The 12,829-nt window shown below is 51.4% G+C and overlaps 1 protein-coding gene across 4 annotated transcripts in view; it reads left to right on the plus strand.

Moving 5' to 3' along the window:
* The window catches only part of LOC133352006 (rho guanine nucleotide exchange factor TIAM1-like), a 150,458-nt gene that overhangs the window by 84,085 nt on the left and 53,544 nt on the right, over window positions 1-12,829 (plus strand). For all 4 annotated transcript variants that reach the window (XM_061567711.1, XM_061567702.1, XM_061567691.1 and 1 more), the window contains 6 exons: window positions 61-233; window positions 1,662-1,919; window positions 6,267-6,452; window positions 7,576-7,716; window positions 8,772-8,825; window positions 10,777-10,998. In XM_061567711.1, coding sequence (XP_061423695.1) covers window positions 61-233; window positions 1,662-1,919; window positions 6,267-6,452; window positions 7,576-7,716; window positions 8,772-8,825; window positions 10,777-10,998 — 1,034 coding nt within the window. The remainder of the gene's footprint in view (window positions 1-60; window positions 234-1,661; window positions 1,920-6,266; window positions 6,453-7,575; window positions 7,717-8,771; window positions 8,826-10,776; window positions 10,999-12,829) is intronic.

The raw sequence follows: 12,829 nt of genomic DNA on the forward strand, positions 1-12,829 counted from the left end.
CTCCGTTGACCGAGCGTGACCGTGTCCCCCCGGCGGTGTCGTGCGGGCGCCCCCGTGCAGGCTGCAGCCTGCTGTTCTCGGAGGCGGCCGGGCAGACGGGCTCGGAGCAGGACCCCGAGCCGAAGCGATCGCTCGCCGTGGAGGGCGCGCTGGTGCAGGCGCTGCCTGAGCACCCCAAGCGGGACTTCATCTTCTGCCTCAGCAACGCGCACGGGGAGGTCTTCTGCTTCCAGGTCCCGTTCCTCTGCCCTTGCCTCTCTCCGTCCCTCCCTGCGAGTCCACTCGACCATCGTGACCTCCTTCCCCACCCCGCCCCGCCCCCCCCCACACCGTCTTTTTATTGTCAAAAGATAAAACGGCGTGGGTGGAATCGGTCGCAGATAAGCGGCACGACCGCTCAGGTTTTCACAGTGGCGCTGCGTGACGTGCTGTCTGGTTGCGCCGCGCGTCGTCCGGCACGATGTCCGACGTCCCCGCGCCGCGTGCCGGTGATGCTCGCTTCGTTGTGCGGAGGATGCCGCTTGGAGCTTCCTCGGCACGTGGAGCGAAAACACCGGACGGCGCTCCGTGGAACACGCGGCGCAAAACCGAAAGTGAATCGGAGGGTCCGATGAACGGCTGTCAGTGATGTTTTTGGGGGCTCGCCCGGCAGGCAGAGGCCCGCATGCTTGCACGGTCTGCATCCTTGGTCGGAAAATCAAAATAGAGCGATGACTATGTGAATGTTATCAGATGACTGAACGAAAACACAGATCTGGCCGGGTCTCCTCGCTCAAGATGCCGTGTTAATTCCAGACAAGACCACGAGCAACCTTTTATTTAAACCAGCTGATAGCCCATTGAGATGAAACGTCTCTCTTACAACGGAGACCTGGGTCACAAGTCCATTCAGTTGATGTTATCTTAGACTTTGGAAGTTTTTTTTTTTTACCAAAAATCATCTTTGCTGTTAGAACCAAAGAATGGTCTCTTGTTTTGCATTTCTTGCTGTCGAGGTAGGTCAAACGCATCTGGCAGTGGAATTATACTTCTAATTAGACCCAGATGTTTTTAATGAGTTATTACTCAACAGGTCCAGGCCATTAGTCTCATAGGTGTCGGTTTCAAAGGCTTTGAGTCACATTCAAAACACATTGCCGAGGCGAATTATCCCATTGTTGGTGATGGAGACATTGACATTTTTTCTTCTCCCCAAAAATATCTTCACGAAAATCAACAGTCACCGACACATGAATCGGGGCCCTGAACTTTGACTCGAAGCATGAAAGCTCTGTATACACTGGATGAACGGTCCAGCTGAATAAGTCCAAGCCAAACAAGCGACGTCGTGTATGGAGGCGCGGAGGGGGGGGCGAGACCGTGTTCGTGTTTTCGCTGTGTTCTGTTTATTTGTGTGACCGTACGGAGCGAGTGGCTCACAAGTTTCACGCATCAGGGGAGAGAGACCCACGAAGCACTGCTGTGATCGTGCCACTGTTACGATTGTGCCACTTGTAATCAAACCACCGTGATTGTGCCGCTACTGCGATACGTGATGGTGCTCTTGTAATCGTGCCACTGATTGTGCCCACTGTGATCCTGCCGCTGCGATCGTGCCGCTGCGACTGTGGCACTGCGCCCGTGCCAACGCTGCGTTTGTGCCTCTGTATATCGCCCCGCAGGCCGAGAGCCAGATCGAGCTGGAGAACTGGGTAACGGCCGTCCACTCGGCCTGCGCCTGGGCGCTCGCTGGCCGGAGCTGCAGAGGTGGCCGCGGCGCCAGCGGTTCGGGCATCGGCGTGGACCCAGCGCAGGCGCTGACCTCCGAGGTGCGGGACCTCGAGCACCGCATCGACCTCGACGAGAAGATGCGGAAGATGGCCGAGCTGCAGCTGCTCACCGTCTCGGAGCCCAAGAGCCGTAAGGCCATCCTTGCACAGGCAGGTTCAGAGGGCGGTGCTGTCAACCCCCGCCGCCGCTGATTTTTATATCCCGAATGCGTTGTCAACGCGTCGGGAGGTGACGAATCCATTCTGAACTCGCCACTTGTGACAGAGAAACTGAACGTGGAGGGAGATATCGTGGAACTAATTATGAGAGCCCTTTAATTTCCATTTTTTTTGTATCTACACACTCGGGGGGGGGGGGGGGGGCGAATGTCCGTAGCATGGCAGTCAAACGGATCTTTTCATTGTTGGAAGTTTTCAGAGCTTCGTGAAAAAAAAAATCAAATTTAATGTTCGAACAATTTTTTGCACGATAATTAACTAAGCACATCACTTCACTGCACTTGGGAAGGACCTTGGTTAGATCCTGGGTCACGACCTGGATTCAGATTTGAAGCCGGTGATCGCTCAGCGCTGGCTCTGCACCCGCACCTCCGAGTCACCTGGCCCCACCTCCGTAGGGAGTGGCTTTTTGTTGTTGTTGTTTTAAACCATCACTTATTCACACACTTACACAGCCGCCGAATATGTATCCAGCTCATTTTTCCTCGGTTTGTATTGCAACCCGCGCTGTCAGGGCTGCTTCACAATCGGATTCTTTTTTTGAGACTGGGAGAATCCGATGAGCCGCGAAGATCTCTTTCGTCCGCGGTGCGGGAAAAAACGCGCACTCGAGGAGTCTGGGTCTCTGTGTTTGCAGAATCCCCCCCACCCCACCCCAGCATTCCTCCTCTTTGAGTGCGGTGCGGCGTTTGCTCTGCGGGGATTTAATTAAACGCAGACGGCTGGCTGGCTTCGGGCGCAAGCAAAATAACCCGAGACGCACAACTCTGGGCCCCGCCACGGTTCGCGGAGGTTACTGTTTTTAATCGGCAGCCCGCTTCGACCACGCACGGCTCCACAGGCCGCGCGCGCGCTCCCTTCCACTTGGCATCCGGCGCACAATCACACGTGCGCCCACGTTCTCTTCTCCCGCTTCCTGTTCAGCTCCGTTACGGAGGCCACCGCGGCTGTTGAACGCTCCGGCAGCAGCAGTCGTCCGCTGTCGGCGATCATTGCCGTCGTATTCCATCTCTTGCTGTTGCTTCCGTGCCAGTTGCTCTCTGCGTTAGTGCCGCCTCCTCCTCCACTCCATGAGTCCGTATTTTTAAATTCTTTATATTAAGTTCGCTTGCTTGTTTGCTTGCGTGCTTGCGTGCTTGCTTGCTTGCTTACGACCGTGCAAATCTTTCGGTCGTTTTTTAACCCACTTCCCGTGATCCAATCGAGCTGACATTTTGCACACAGACTCGTTGTGCGAGACAATTAATGTTCGTGAAATTTTTTCCCAAAATTTTACACTGTTTAGGGAAAACATTAAATATTTAATTACCAATTGCTTAATACTGGCAGACAATCATCTGACCCATAGGTGGCAGCCATCTCAAGCCAGAGGACGAGAGGACTCTAGCCGCCACGCATATAAAGGATTTATAGTGAAAAACTTTGTTTTTACGGGTTATACTTATTTTCTCGGTCTACTGGACAACTGTGAAAAGAGCTTCATGGCTCGTTGGGTTCCTCCGGTCTATATAAAGATTCTAATCCTGTAGTTGCCATCGCTTTTGTTTGATTTCTCTTCGCTGCCATTCTTCCGACATGACCGTCCTATCGCAAGTCTTGCTTCTTTTATTCTTTCTGTCACAGTGTTCCATCCGTCATCATCCTCTCTCCAACGTCTTCACTTCTCGTTCTGTACGATCTCGATGCCCTGCGTCGCCGCGTTATTAACGTCAGCACGGGAAAAGCAGGCGGCTCCGTGCGTACACCCAGGCACTGCATTCGCCAGATGTAACCCGAGCGCTTGAAATTCGCCGCGCTGCTCGTTTTAAGTGGGCTACGATTACGTGCTCCAACTTGCCCTGCTACCTGGAGCTGGTAGACAGGCATGCAGCCCATGTGCCGTGCTTGGCAGCCCCCAAGCACTGACATTTGACATTTCGAAAACCGCAGGAGGCTAAGTAAATGAATCGATGTGAGGGAAGAGTTGGGGTGGGGAATGCCTTGTAACCATCCACACCTGGTCATCTCCTGCATTTATTTTATTAAGTGTAAATAACATGTCAGCAATAATGGAGACGACAAGGCCAGCTGCCATGTTAGTTACTTATGTGTGTACGAGAGATGGCCAAGCAGATTTGAGAAGGAGTTTTTTTTTTTTAAAGCCCAGTGTTGATCTCATATTTGCCAATGATTTAGTAATTCGTATCAACCTATGGAGAGGAGCTACAGGAAACGATTAAAGAAGTGGGTAAAGAAGGCTGCAAAGTTGGGCTCAATGAAAAGGCAATATTTGCTGGAGCAACACAATTGGAAAGCACAGCTGAGAAACTACCGGATTGGTATTTAATGATGAAACCGAAGCGTGCGAGCACATAGTGCACTGCTTTTGGGAAACCGATCTCGATAATCAAGAGCAACAAACCCAGGTATACTGACCTATGATGATAATTGTGACTGACAGGACATACAGAGCTGATGGTAGATAGAGTGTATTGATGGGTGGCATTACTTTCATTCATGACCTCATTAGTCCTGCATCTGCTGCATCTCTATGTACTGTTCCAACATATTCCTCCATATGTTTATCATTAAACAAATCATTTACAACACATTCTGCCAATCCACTGCTCATTGAAGGTCCCTCCATGGTGTGTTGGTCGTTGGGCATTATTTCACCATACTTCACCACGCTGGCAAGTGTTGGGAGGTGAACGGGGTGTCGGGACCGGTGTTAGATCGCAGTTGCCACGAAATGTTTTCCTCGGTTGGGAATGTAACTCGGGGCGCTGTGTTCATGGTGCAGTGCGGGTGACTGCCGCGGCATCAATCCCCCCAACTCTTATTTCCCTCTGTGTATTAATAATACGAGCGATTTTTCAACAGGTATATGTCATACTAATGAATATGTAATGACGTTATATATAACTCAATATTTTTACCTTGTCAACCCATCATCGCTATTGGCATGGTCAATCCACTGCTGGACGCGACATCGTCTTCCGTTGCGACGTAACAATCCACCCAGCACATGCGCGCGACCGCATTTCGTTGCTCCATCTCCTGCCTGGAGTGTTATTCAACACTCTCTTGACCCCGCGGTACATTTTTCCACTGGCATTTTCCTAGGTTCTTTGTTTTCTCATTGACGGTACTGCACCGTCGTTTTGCTGTACTTAACCTAACTCGGCTCTCCCTCGGGACCTTTGGTCTCGGCGAGGTTTTACGGACGCTTTAGCGCGTCGCAGTAGAAATGACTCCAAGGGCTGGCCGTGTCCCCCACTGTTCGTGTTCCGAGAAGTTGCTTGTACCTGTAGCCGCACCCAATGTGGAATCGCCATGGCTCTCAAAGTCACGCACGCGGCTGCCTGGTTCCTCAAAGTTGTTTCTCGCGTGCAAAAACAACCACGCCCAGCAGCAGTTCCAGAGAGCCCCTGCATCATTTGCTTATCCCTGCTGCAAACAGTCGCTGGCATTGGCAAAGCAAATTTTGTCGCACCACCACTTTTCCTCTTTCATTACCGCTGAGCCTCACTTATGTGGTCGCTCTGGTACTGTTCCATGCCCACTTCTCCCCCCTCCCCCCCATAGCCGGACGCGCTAATTACACGTGTGCGCCCTGTCTAGATTGGGCGTTGCAAAAAATCGACTAAACGTGGAGTTGCTTATAAATAATGAAATAACCACAGGGACATGCCCCTGAACTGGTTTTGCTGGCTTTCCACACTGGATGAGACATCTGGCTGCACTTTGCTCCGCTTGTGCGTCAGGGTTGTTGGGCTGCTGTCGAAGCTTTTGCTGTTTATCCAAAGGGTTTCCCGAAAAGCTGAGCGTGTTTCAGAACTCCATTCCCTGCGAACAACCCCACCACCTCATCTCATTTGAAACCGCTGGTGGCAGCATTTTGCACTGCAGTACTGCATGAGTGGGGGTGAATCCAGGGGGGGGCTCAGCGGTTATCGAAATGCGCCGTGAATCCGACGACCCGAGTTCAAACGCGGATAACATCAGCGGTGAGCGATATCCGAACCCATCGTGGGATATCCCGTTTACCAATCCCACAACAGGATCAGCCCGATGTGAAGTATGGTCATGGGTGGTCTTCATCCAAGCCGTTGATTGATGAAAGCCTGTAAACTGCGATACCGAATGTGTTCATTCTAAACAGATGGCGTACCTCGAGGCCCACACGGTCGCTTGGCGAACCCGAGCCGCGGCGCACTCACCGTATGCCGGTCGCGCGTCGACGCCGGCGGAAGGCGCCGTTAAAACCGAGCCCCGGGGCGTGCGCTCTCTACGCAGGTGTCGCAGTGGGAGCGCAACCTGGAGAGGTACAGCGTGGACGCGTTCCGCTTGCGCTGCTACCTGGCCAGCCTGCAGGGTCGCGAGCCGCCAAACCCCAAGCTGGTGCTGGCCTACGTGAGCCGGCCCGTCAAGCACGCCATGCACCGCCTCGGCATGTTCTCCGCCTCCTCCTTCCACGCGCTGGTCAGTACCGGCGCCGGTGTGCCGAGCAGACGGGCCTGCTCGGGCAGTCCGTGCCCAGTGTCCCGTTTTGTTAACACAGTTCAGATGTCGAAAGTTAAAAGTGATTTTCTACCTTGAAATGAGCCTGGAGGCTGTACCCTCCCACATCCTGGTTACAACCTTGAGCCAGTGGTGGAAATTTCACATTCATTCTGGCAGGGGTGAGTGTATCCAGAGGACAACCGCTTTGTTGACTTCACGAATTGGTACTCGTTTTATAGACCCCAGAAGGATGATGGGCTGAGTCAACCCCCAACCAGGATTATAACTCGCAACCTTTCGATTGTGAGCTGCCCCACTTCGCTGAGCCACTCTGGCCAGAACAAATTTATGCCGAAAATATTCATCAACGAAGCGTTTAATTTTTTTTCGTCATATTCAGTGATGACTATGAGTGGACAAACATCGTCTAGCATGACCATCACCACGATTAGCTGCCCACCAAGCACTGCCTGTGACGAGATGGTCTGAATGAGGACGCAGGCTAAGATATTTCCGGAAGAGACGATCGGTTTACCCTTTGAAGTAATAACGGGAGTCGCAGTTACTACACTTACGTAGGTATGTATGTTGAACGTCTTTCTCACCGTACTTAGCCAACCGTGCTGATTGGAGGTGCACTGGAGGAGGGGTGAGGAGATGGGGGCGGGCTTAGCGGTGAGTGCCATTGAGTCATCAAACTGTGAAATTCGTGAATCGCAGAAGTCACCGCGTGCCGGGCGGCAACTAAATTATATTATTTTACCACTGAGCTATATAGCTTTTTTTTATTGACCTGGCCACAAATGAAAGCTCAACCAAGTGGCTTATCATGTGGACCTTTATAGCAGCCAAATACCTACGTTCATTCTAAATGTGGAGGGAAAAACGGTGAGGACCCGGAGAAAAATCCATGCGACCACAGGGAGAGAGAAGGCGCGCAAACTCCACATTTACAGCAGGTGTCAGGGTCTGGATCGAACCCACGACCTCCTGCATACCAGGCGAGGGAGCTAACATCTCGGCACCGGGGTGCTAACGGCACGAGTTGTGCCCCCCCCCCCCCCCCCCCCCACGGCGTGTCTCCGCGTGTTCCGCCGTGCAGGTGTGCGCGCGGGAGGAGACGGGCTTTAGGAAGCGCACATTCTCGCGGGGGCTGAGCAAGAAGAAGAGCGTGTTCGCGTCGCTGCGCGGCCTCGATGGCTCCGGCAAGAAGCCCGGCAAGGAGCGACCCAGAGCCTCGCAGGTACCTTCCTCCTCCGCCTGGATGGAGCCTCGGGCACCAGGCCCAGCATTATTATTAGCGGTGGCTTCTATCTGGAGGAGTGATGAGGATGGGGGTGAGCGGAGGGAGGGGGTTTCAAGGGCAGGTTGAGGGCGGAGAGCGAGGTCGAATTGGAACGGTCCTGAAGAGGTGAAATGTTTTGCTTAGAATTCTTGCAGCGAGCAGTGATGAGAATGGCTCCAAAAGATGAAGTCGGAGCTAATTTTGTAATTCGCTTAGCGTAGGCTCTTATCCAGACCAGTAGTAAAATCCTATTTTTCGCATTAACCAAGCTTCACACAACCGTATTGTAGATCTACTGAATACGAGATATTTATTCAAAGATAAAGGTGTGGACCCTGAAATTCCTCGCTCGCGCTCCTGTTGGCGGAAGGGCCTCCACTCGAGGGAGATCTAGAGAGGCCCTCTAGAGGCTAATTGGCCTGCTCTTCCATGCTGGCCAGATGTCTTAGAAGATGTGGGATCTCCCACATGATACTCCATCACACGCGACCTGCCAATACAACTCACTTTTGTGTGCCCATTTATTACTCCTGGGTGGACATGGACGGGGGGGGGGATTTCAAAAGCTTATCTCGGTGTTTCAACTGCTGCGCAGGGAGATGGAATCGAAGCGGCAACCTCTAGGATTTCAAGCCTCAGTGTGCTAACCATTTCACCATGGCACAATCCCCTTCCTCCCTTTAAATTGCCGAGGAAACAATGTGAATTCCAATGTGGTTAGCATGGACTTTGTGGGCACGAGAAGAATTCATTCTGCTAATCAAAGTGGAGTTTTTTTTTTCCACGCTTGGACCACATTCAGAGGCGTTCTCTTTATACCGGAGCTTGCTGTGTTGTCCAGATGTGGATTATAATGCTGGCTGTACTCCTGCGCTGCAATAAGTATCATCGAAGGGGCTAATCTGAAGCCAGCAGTGTGGTTTCCCTTGCAATGTCATCGTGTGTTTTGACATTTGCTTGTTTGGCATTGTCTAGCAACAAGCTACATAAGGTGGCATTGATCTTTCCTGCAGATCTTCAGGGACGACGGGGTGACGTCCCAGATTTCGTACGGGGCGAATGCCGAGGTGAGTTCTGTTTGGAAGCCGTGTGCGTGTGATCCTGCCAATTATAGCAGTGCACGCACGTGTGATGTGGAAATGCAAGCAATATACGGTGCATGATCGCCAATGGTGGAGCGCTGTTGCTGCTGGACGACTAGAATCAGAATGGACACATGCAGCCCTTTATCAGTCCACTGCTGGATGATAGCCTCCTGACACCGTTTCTCACTGCGTTATTTGTTTAGACACAACTGGCCAGTGTGGGTTGGTGAATTTATGGATTTTGCTTCACTGCCCTCTGCAGCCCACAACAAGTGACCGCAGGCCCCATAACACCTGTTTAGGCATTGAGTGATCTTCCACCGAGCAAAGGTTGACTTGGGTCTTCGACAGAATGCCTTGGTTGCTGGAGCAGAGGCTGTATAAAGGGGAGTGGAGTGCGGTGAGAGGAGAGAGATAGGCAGTGAAGATGTTTCTGGCGAAGGGATCCGAGTACTGGGGTAATGTAGCCTCACGATAAAGATTATTCATTCAATTCGAATTGTTATGGATGAAGTGCAACCGCGTGGCCATGAAGTATGCGTGCGTGTGTGCGTGTGTGTGATTACCATTTAGTTTATTATTCATGAAAGCCGCTGCCAGCTATTGTTGTTATGATTGCTGGGCAGTGAACAGAATTTAATTTCCTGCGTTGAGATTGATTCATGCACACACGGGTTCCGTTCTGGCCTGGCTGAAAGGCAAGCTGGGAAGGGCTGTGCACTCACAGGCGCACCGGTCAAGCAACTTCTGGGTTCCATGGTCCTTCTCTTGCTGCAATAATCCAGTCTGGAGACGATAAAATGATTGCATTTTTGGACCTTGAGAGATGTTAATATTATACATTGTAATGTTAGCTCCTGAATGTGGTTGTATAAATGGAGGTAATGTTTAAAAATCATCCATTAAATGAAAACCCGAGGACACGAATCGTAAAGTGTTTGAATAATGGAAATTCTTGTCGTTAATCACTTAAAATATGTGTGTCATTACCTATCTTCCCTGGCCCGCAGGCAGATAGATGTGGGTGTTGTCGATTGGTTGATTTTGTCAGTCGCCCCCTCCTGCCCACCTCCACGACTACCCGGGAGACATTTAGGCTAAATGTCATGCAATCTACCAGCATATGGGGAGAGCGGTGACGCAGTGGTTAGCGCACTGCGCTGTGAGCACACCCGAGATCGGTTCCCAGCCACGGCTAACATCGGTGGCACATGATACCCAAACCAATCCTGGACATCTCCCCCCCCCCGCCCCCGACCTTTATCAACCTGCACTGTCCAATGTGGTGAAGTATGGTCAAACTATCCACCTGAATTGGCACTGCGTCAGCAGGGCAGCATCCATCAGTGCGTTGACACGGGGCTCTAAATCTTAAGTATTATTATACCGGCTTATAACGCCCTCCTCCGCTGCCATCACCCGTGAGGCTGCAGGCGATGCTATTCTTATAAGCCCCTTCACGAAAGTGCCAAGCTGTCCTACGTACGTTTGAAGCTTCGATCAAGAAAACTTTGACTTCAGTGTTATGGCAGGTGTGTAGCTATGGAACTCTATGGAACTCAAGTCACTCCCTTACTGTTCAAGACAACATCAACCCAGGGACATAACTAGAGCATTATGACGGAGTTCCTGATTGTAATTTTAGAATACTTTTTAAATTAACGACACTTCGAACTCGTGTTTGTATGCGCTTCTCTAAGATTAGAGCTTTTTATTCTTTTTACTTGCATCTTCATCCTTGCAGTGAATGGATAAATATCGTTTGCAGGCCGTTGCGAAGTGTTATGCCTCAAGTGGTGGTGGGCCTTATGATATAAACTAGTGGCCATATCCGGTCCAGGTTGCCTTCGGTTACCCGCCCCTGCTCTATAGAGTTAAGGTTAGAGGTCGCCCACTGCTCCCGCAGTTGCCACAAGCGCGCCCGTGGTTTCAGGCTCGTGACGACGCGGAGGATTGGGCGGACGGGGAGCCCTCGGAGCGGCGCAGCGGCTGCAGCCCGTCGCTGGACGGCGCACTCTGCCGCCACGACCTGGGCACGTGGGAGGAGGTGTCGCTGCCCGGTGACGGTGGCGGTGGCGGCGGCGGCGGCACCGTCGTCAGCATCCTAGTGCTGCCGCTCTACCGCAACCACGACGTGCTGCTCACCGCCTGCAAGGTTCGTGCCGCGGCCGAATAACCCGTAACCAAAAGCGTGCTCCCGGGATCTACGCCGAGTGGCACTGCGCGGCACGCGTCCCCACCACCACCACCACATAAGCCAACTGCGGGTCATGAGCGTGGGAGCGGAGCGGGCAGGGGAAGCAGCTATTCGCCCTCAAACCAACCCTTAGGACAGAGGGAAAAGTCCCTTACACAGCCTGTTCTCGTAATCGCGTCGAATCACAGAATATAACCAGGGTTGAGTCTGCTGAGTGCTTGCTTGGGAGACTGCCCAGGAAGACCAGGTGTTGCTGTCTTGGGCTGCATGGTGGTCCAGTGATTGCAGTGGCAACAATGGGATTTTGATTTTACCACGAGTGTCATTACTTTGTATATGCATGGGGTATGAGTGGTTATGGCCAAACATCCCAATGCAGGACTCCTGAGTGTGTCTTAAATAAAGGATATTTTTATTATTATTTGCTGTCCTTCCGCATTGAACGGGCATCCATGGTGCCCCATGGCTACATGCCCGTCCCCTACTCCCCCTAAAACGTCAGCATTGTTCCTAGACATATGTATGGCGTTACAGCTGAAAGAGGTTGCTGGTTGTTTTTCAGAGTACTGAGTGGTTAAATTTCGATTTAAAGCTTTCGTGACTGCAGGGATTCATCTTCTTGGTTCTTTCGGTAAAGTCACGTAGAAGGGAAATAATAAAACAATAAAAACAAAACATAATAAAATCATTCTCACGACGTTTCGGCCACAACGCAAGCAGCCATCCTCAGGTGAAGACCAGGTCTGTCGGGGAGACATAATAACCACTGAGTGGTTATTTTTTTCTACCCCAGTTGCTCAAGTTTGCTCCCAGACCAGAAAAATGCCTGTTGAGGAATTGGGCAAACATCCCAAGCACAGGGCCCAACTCATTACAGCTCCGTGTGAGGGCTCTCCTTGGGGCTTAAGCCCCTTCTGTTAAATTTGTTTGTGTGGGAATGCTCGGTGCGACGCTTGTCTGTCTGTCAGTTGTTTTGAAGCGTAAGTAAGCGAACGCAGCACTTTGTTGAAAGATAAGGTGGAACGCAAATGAAAGAATTTTCATAAACCGCGTTGCTATCACTGGGCCATCATGTTTGTGGGAATGCTTGCTGCGACGCGTGTCAGCCTGCAAGTTGTTTTGAAATGTGGTAACTGAACGCATATCACTCGGATTGTTGAAACACGCGGATTTAAAGCTGTGATGTGCAGAACAGAGGTGCTGTCCTCGTATGTAAGTGAGAAATTGCATGCGATTTTTTTTTTAACATAAGTACGACAGTAATCGGGACAAATGTCTCTTGACAAAAAACTAGGGCAGAATTTCATTATCAGAAACAGTGTGATTAACCGGGGGATTTTTAATCATGCCGAGCACAGTCGGGGGTGGGGGGGGGAGTCGCTGTCATTCCCGAATTCATTACAGCTTCAGCGAGGCTGCCTGTAATGATTAGCACATCGGGCTCGCTATCAAAAGATCACTGGTCCAATCAACCGCCCGGCATGGCACTAGATACAATGGGCACATTTTTAAAAAAAATTGCCCCCCCTTCCAACCTTTGTCCACCCAACAGAACAAACGGGTACACCGTAGTTGCTCCGTCTTGCAAGGTCGCGTGTATTGGGGTAAAGTGTGGCGACTTCCTCCTCCTCGAGGATGTCTGGCCGGCATGGAACGAGCAGAGAGGCTCGAAGAACCCCACTCTTAAATGTTGTTGTGAGGGTTGTTCAATTCCCTCCCCCCGCCCAACCTCCTCGCAAATCTGTGAACTCTGGTAATCTGTCCATATACACATTTAGTCAATGACGAT

The sequence above is a fragment of the Lethenteron reissneri genome, chromosome 5, assembly GCF_015708825.2.
Source record: "Lethenteron reissneri isolate LAM-NWPU_2019-01 chromosome 5, ASM1570882v1, whole genome shotgun sequence".
Taxonomy (NCBI): domain Eukaryota; kingdom Metazoa; phylum Chordata; class Hyperoartia; order Petromyzontiformes; family Petromyzontidae; genus Lethenteron; species Lethenteron reissneri.